General features: G+C 36.4%; 1 protein-coding gene across 7 annotated transcripts in view; it reads left to right on the top strand.

The window, feature by feature from the left end:
• The window catches only part of LOC106869551 (IQ domain-containing protein H), a 616,433-nt gene that overhangs the window by 561,614 nt on the left and 49,604 nt on the right, over positions 1-5,215 (top strand). For all 7 annotated transcript variants that reach the window (XM_052972133.1, XM_052972134.1, XM_052972135.1 and 4 more), the window contains one exon: positions 2,677-2,871. In XM_052972133.1, coding sequence (XP_052828093.1) covers positions 2,677-2,871 — 195 coding nt within the window. The remainder of the gene's footprint in view (positions 1-2,676; positions 2,872-5,215) is intronic.

The following is a 5,215-nucleotide window of genomic DNA, read 5'->3' as shown; positions in this document are numbered from 1 at the left end:
CGCCTTTCTGGCACTTGTGCCCGCGGCATGTGTAAGGACTTTCGAGCGAGATCCTTGCCAGTGCCCTTAGACTGGTTCTTGTGCGGGTGGCACATAAAATACACCATTTTGAGCGTGGCCGTTGCCAGTACCGCCTGACTGGCCTTCGTGCCAATGGCACGTAAAAGCACCCACTACACTCTCTGAGTGGTTAGCATTAGGAAGGGTATCCAGCTGTAGAAACTTTGCTAAATGCTGTGCGTGAGAAGACCCGGCAAGCCAAGTGAGACCTAAATCTAAGGCCTCAACCAGTCCACTTATGCGTACCTTCCTTCATTGGACACTAAACTCCACTTGCAAAGACCTGTTGAGGCAAGTGAAATCGAAATCGAGTTAAATCCGACGACTGGCACCTATGCCAACGTCGTCTCAAGTGAAATCGAAATCAAGTAAATTGGACACTAAACTCCACTTGCGAAGACCTGTTGAGGCAAGTGAAATTGAAATGGAGTTAAATTTGACATCTGGCACCCATGCCAACGTCGTCTCTCTCATTGGACACGAAGGGCATCCAGCTGTAGAAACTCTGCCAAATCAGATTGGAGCCTGGTGTAGCCATCTGGTTTCACCAGTCCTCAGTCAAATCGTCCAACCCATGCTAGCTTGGAAAGCGGACGTTAAATGATGATGATGATGATGATGATGATGATGATGATGATGATGATGATATATATATACATATATATGCATGCGGAGTAGGTGGACAAGGTCAAATGATGAAAGGATATACTTTTTATGTTGCATGTCTTGTTTCTCTGTTTATTTTTCGTTGTTCGAAAAAAGTTCGTTTTCTGTTTTCGTTTTTATGATGTCCTGTACCCATATATGCATGTATGTATATATACAGATGTAGGTTTGTACATATATGTATGGATATGTGCATATAACTATATATTTATATCACTATATATACGTATATATACATATATATATATATGTGTGTGTGTGTGTGTGTGTGTGTGTTTACATATATATTCATATACACAATATATGTATGTATGTATATATATACATATATATATATATATATGTATTTATACACACACACACACACACACACACACACATACACATATATATATATATATGTATTTTATATGTGTATATCCATATATATATGTATAAAAACAGCAACAACTGATGAAGGGGCGTTCTCTATGTTGTTTGTTTTGTTTTCTATTTGTGTCTTTCGTTGTTTGAAAGAATAGTTCATGTTCCATCTACTCGTGCTTACCAAGATGGATGGCCGTTTTCAAGTAAAGTTGCCCTCTGAGATGCTATTGTAGATGTTTCTCAAAGCATGACATAACAGGATATCATCACCTTGACAAATTCAATGGATCAGGGCATAAGGAAGGTTACTGCATGTAGAGGGTCATGCATCTAACATTAGGAGCTCTATGACATCATAATCCCATGATTATTTTCATTTGAACGTATTATTATATTTACTTTTAAGTCCTTTAGGAATAATTTTTTTGTTAAACCTTCACTGTTGAATTAAATAAATGTTTGTTCTGACACAATTAACATTTTTATTATACTTGCCTAATAATTTGGGATAGTGAAAATGTTGCCCAATCACAAAAATGACCACCATTTGTTGGCATCTGTGTAGATCCAATTTATTTTAACAGAATGAGCACAGATAGTTGTTGCCAACAGTCTGTGGAAAATTAACTGGTTTTGAATGAATATGCATTTATTTATTGAGAGAGAGTTGATTTGCCTAATAATGTGGGACACAGTGTATGAACAGCTATGCTATATGGCAGTGATTTGAGAGAAAAACTGGGTATACAAGGCATCAGATATAGTGTGCAAAAGAGAAGACTGTGTTGGTAACAGTCATGTAATATGCATGGGTGAAAGGAGCTGCATCAAGAAGTACTAATCTCTAATTGTGGAGGAAACATGTAGAAGGGATAGACCCAGGAAGACTTGGGATGAAGTGGCGAGAAAAGATCTTCAGATGTTGGACCTCAAACATGGGATGACGAGGGACAAGACGTTTGACTGTTGACTGTACTTGAGAAGACATGTTAAGCTAAGTAAAATCATGGGTTGGGTATTCATGCATACAGACATGTCCTCTACATCTCTCTCAGTCAAGAGATCCTATTCTTTCAGGGTCGTGAGTGCTGGTGCTATATAAAAGCACCCATGCCAGTGCCACATAAAAGTACCTATGTTGGTGACATGTAAGAGTGCCTGTCCTGGTGCCATGTAAAAGCACCCTTGCCAGTGTTACATAAATAATGCCCATGTTGGTTCCAGGTAAAAGCACCCATGATAGTACCATGTAAAAGTGCTTGTGCCAATGCCATGTAAAAGCACCTCATACACTCTGTAAAGTGGTTGATGTTGTCTTACCCATGCCAGTATGGAGAACGGGCATTAAATGATGATGATGAGGTGGAATTGATTAAGATATGATGATTTTATGTATATATGTTATGAGTATGTGATTATGAATGACTGTATCTATTAAGAATGCTTTCATATGATTACCATATTTATGATTCTTTTGGGTATCCACAATTATATACATAAAAACAGGTACATTATTCATTCATATATGAGTTCATATGTTTATACTTTATATACATTTGCTATCTAAAATATTGTATTTTCCAGAAGCAGCAACAGTTGTGGTGTATTGACATGAAACTTGGTTACAGTGATTCCCTTGCCATGTTTCAACTCATGAAATACATCAGTAACACCTATCTTGATATTGACACGCATCACCTGATTGTTGCAGAGACTGAAACTCCAACCAAAGAAGAACTTTCTCGAGAGAAATGTGTCCCAAGAAAGAAAACTCAAGAAGTATTGCAAAATTTATATTTTTTAATGAGTTTTTGTTTCATATATACTATGGGTACACAACATTTGTATACATATTTATTTGTAACAAGATTGATTAACACTAAGATTGATAAACACATCTAACACAGCCACATGGACATAACTGTATAAAACATACACAGTGAGTTTATATGTATCCCATGTCTATGTATGCATATATCAAGTGAGTGTGTATTTACCTAACTTCCTTATTGACCCCTCAGTCAGATTGATTTGTTCTTCTAAATTTGATTAGCCCTCTGATCTGATACCCAAGAAGTGTTTGGATGGCTCAAGCTTCTAGAAATTAATAAGACTAGTAAATTCTTGCAACTAGATCTGGAGAGCTATTATGCCACTATCAACCTGATTGTTCTTAATTAAGCCCTGATTTTTAGCATGAAAAATTCCGATTTGTCCTGACGCAAAATAGATATTATACTTGCTGCATGAGCCACTCTAGTAGATTTTGATAGTAGATTATGGAATAGATTAGACAGGGAAAATGCATTTGATATAGCAATGGGCTCACATGATTCTGCTCAGGCTAGTGACCTAGTCGAAATATATATCCTTTCATTAATCCAGTCTTTCTTTCCGGAAGTAACAGGAGGTCTATATAGGGATGATGCCTTATTTTTTTCTAGACAGAAGTAGTAAAGTACAGTTAGAAAGGCATAGTAAAAATTTCTTTAGACTTTTCAAAAATTTAGGACTAAACATTACTGTAGGTAAAGATAATCTGGATTATTTAAACCATTTCATAAACCAAATGATCAAATTAGTACATTAATGTAGCATCCAACCATCCACCCTCGATTATACGGAGACTAGTTAAGAATATTTCTACAAGAATCTCTAGATTATCTGCTACCAATAAAATTTTCGAATCTCATGCATCTTCTTATAATGATGCTCTAGCTAGGGCTGGGTACTGTGAAAAAATTCAATACATACAAGAAGCAGGCATAAGCAACACTGGTTATTTCTACAACTGCGATGCACATCGTATACAACCACAATGTTACCATTTGAGAACTCACTCAGATAAAGAATACAGGCCAGAAAGAATTGGTCATATCAATGAACTACCAATGAAAACTCATAGGCACATGCGACATAATAATTCAACTGATTGTTCCAATCCTGTACAAAACACTCGATCAAATAAGCTGAACAACAGATATAGAAATCAAGATGTCCTCTGGTTCAACCCAATTTTTGGTTTGTATGTTTTAACCAAGATTGCTGGAAAATTTTTTGCTGCTTTGGACAAGTGTTTTCCTAAATCTAATCGGTATCGTGCTATTTTTAATCGACACACCGTGAAGGTATCCTATGTCAACTCTGCTAATTTAGAGCAGCTTATGCATTGCATAAACAATAACAAAATGTGGCAAAGGTTCAATAACCCACCTACTGGATCTAGCGAACATTTGCATTGATGATTTATTTATTGAGAGAGAGTTGATTTGCCTAATAATGTGGGACACAGTGTATGAACAGCTATGCTATATGGCAGTGATTTGATAAACACCAACTACGACCAATTTGTAGTAGTAGAAATACTCATGGTACAGCTAACATTGTAACAATGCCAGTTAATGGAGTCGGGACTGCCTTATATACAAATAAATACAATAAATGCTCATGCAGTGATAAATCAAAATGCCCTTTGATGAATCTCTGTTTGAGTACAAATCTTGTATATAAATGTACCCTGCACACAAGGGGAGGGCCCTATGTTTACATTGGGCAGATGGCTGATTCATTTAAGAATTTTTCTCGTGTGCATGTTACCAGCTTTAAGACAATCAATAAGAGTCATTCAACATCTTTGGCAGATTTTGTATGGTGACTGAAGGTGGATAAAATGAAGTACAGCATTTATTGGTCCATAGTAAGTTATGCAAAACCATACAATATAATATCCAGGTGATGCTGTCTCTGCCTTGAGGAATCCCTGTCTATTCTGTGGACTAATGAGAAGATAACTAATAGAATTTCTGCCTACATGCATATAAATGTACTTTCGTACAATGCAGTGAGAATGGATTTTGAGCAACCATTAACTTAATTTAATTTAATTTAGGGTATGGATGACTTAAGCTTACTTTTAACCTCCCCACTCTTATAAACACCAAGTAAATAACTAACTTGCTTTGTGATCATGAGTGCACCAAACCTCATGCATGTATATGCTCATATTTTTACGGATGCTTGTATGAACAAGTGTACTCATGCCATGCAACTTGCCCGAGGGCATTTATACATCCATATCTGTTAACAGTTATTTTTAATACTTTTCTTGCTGGATTGTGTGTTT

This window comes from Octopus bimaculoides, chromosome 12 (genome assembly GCF_001194135.2).
Source record: "Octopus bimaculoides isolate UCB-OBI-ISO-001 chromosome 12, ASM119413v2, whole genome shotgun sequence".
Taxonomy (NCBI): domain Eukaryota; kingdom Metazoa; phylum Mollusca; class Cephalopoda; order Octopoda; family Octopodidae; genus Octopus; species Octopus bimaculoides.
Note: the sequence above shows the minus strand (reverse complement) of the source record. Positions and strands in the feature narration are given on the sequence as shown.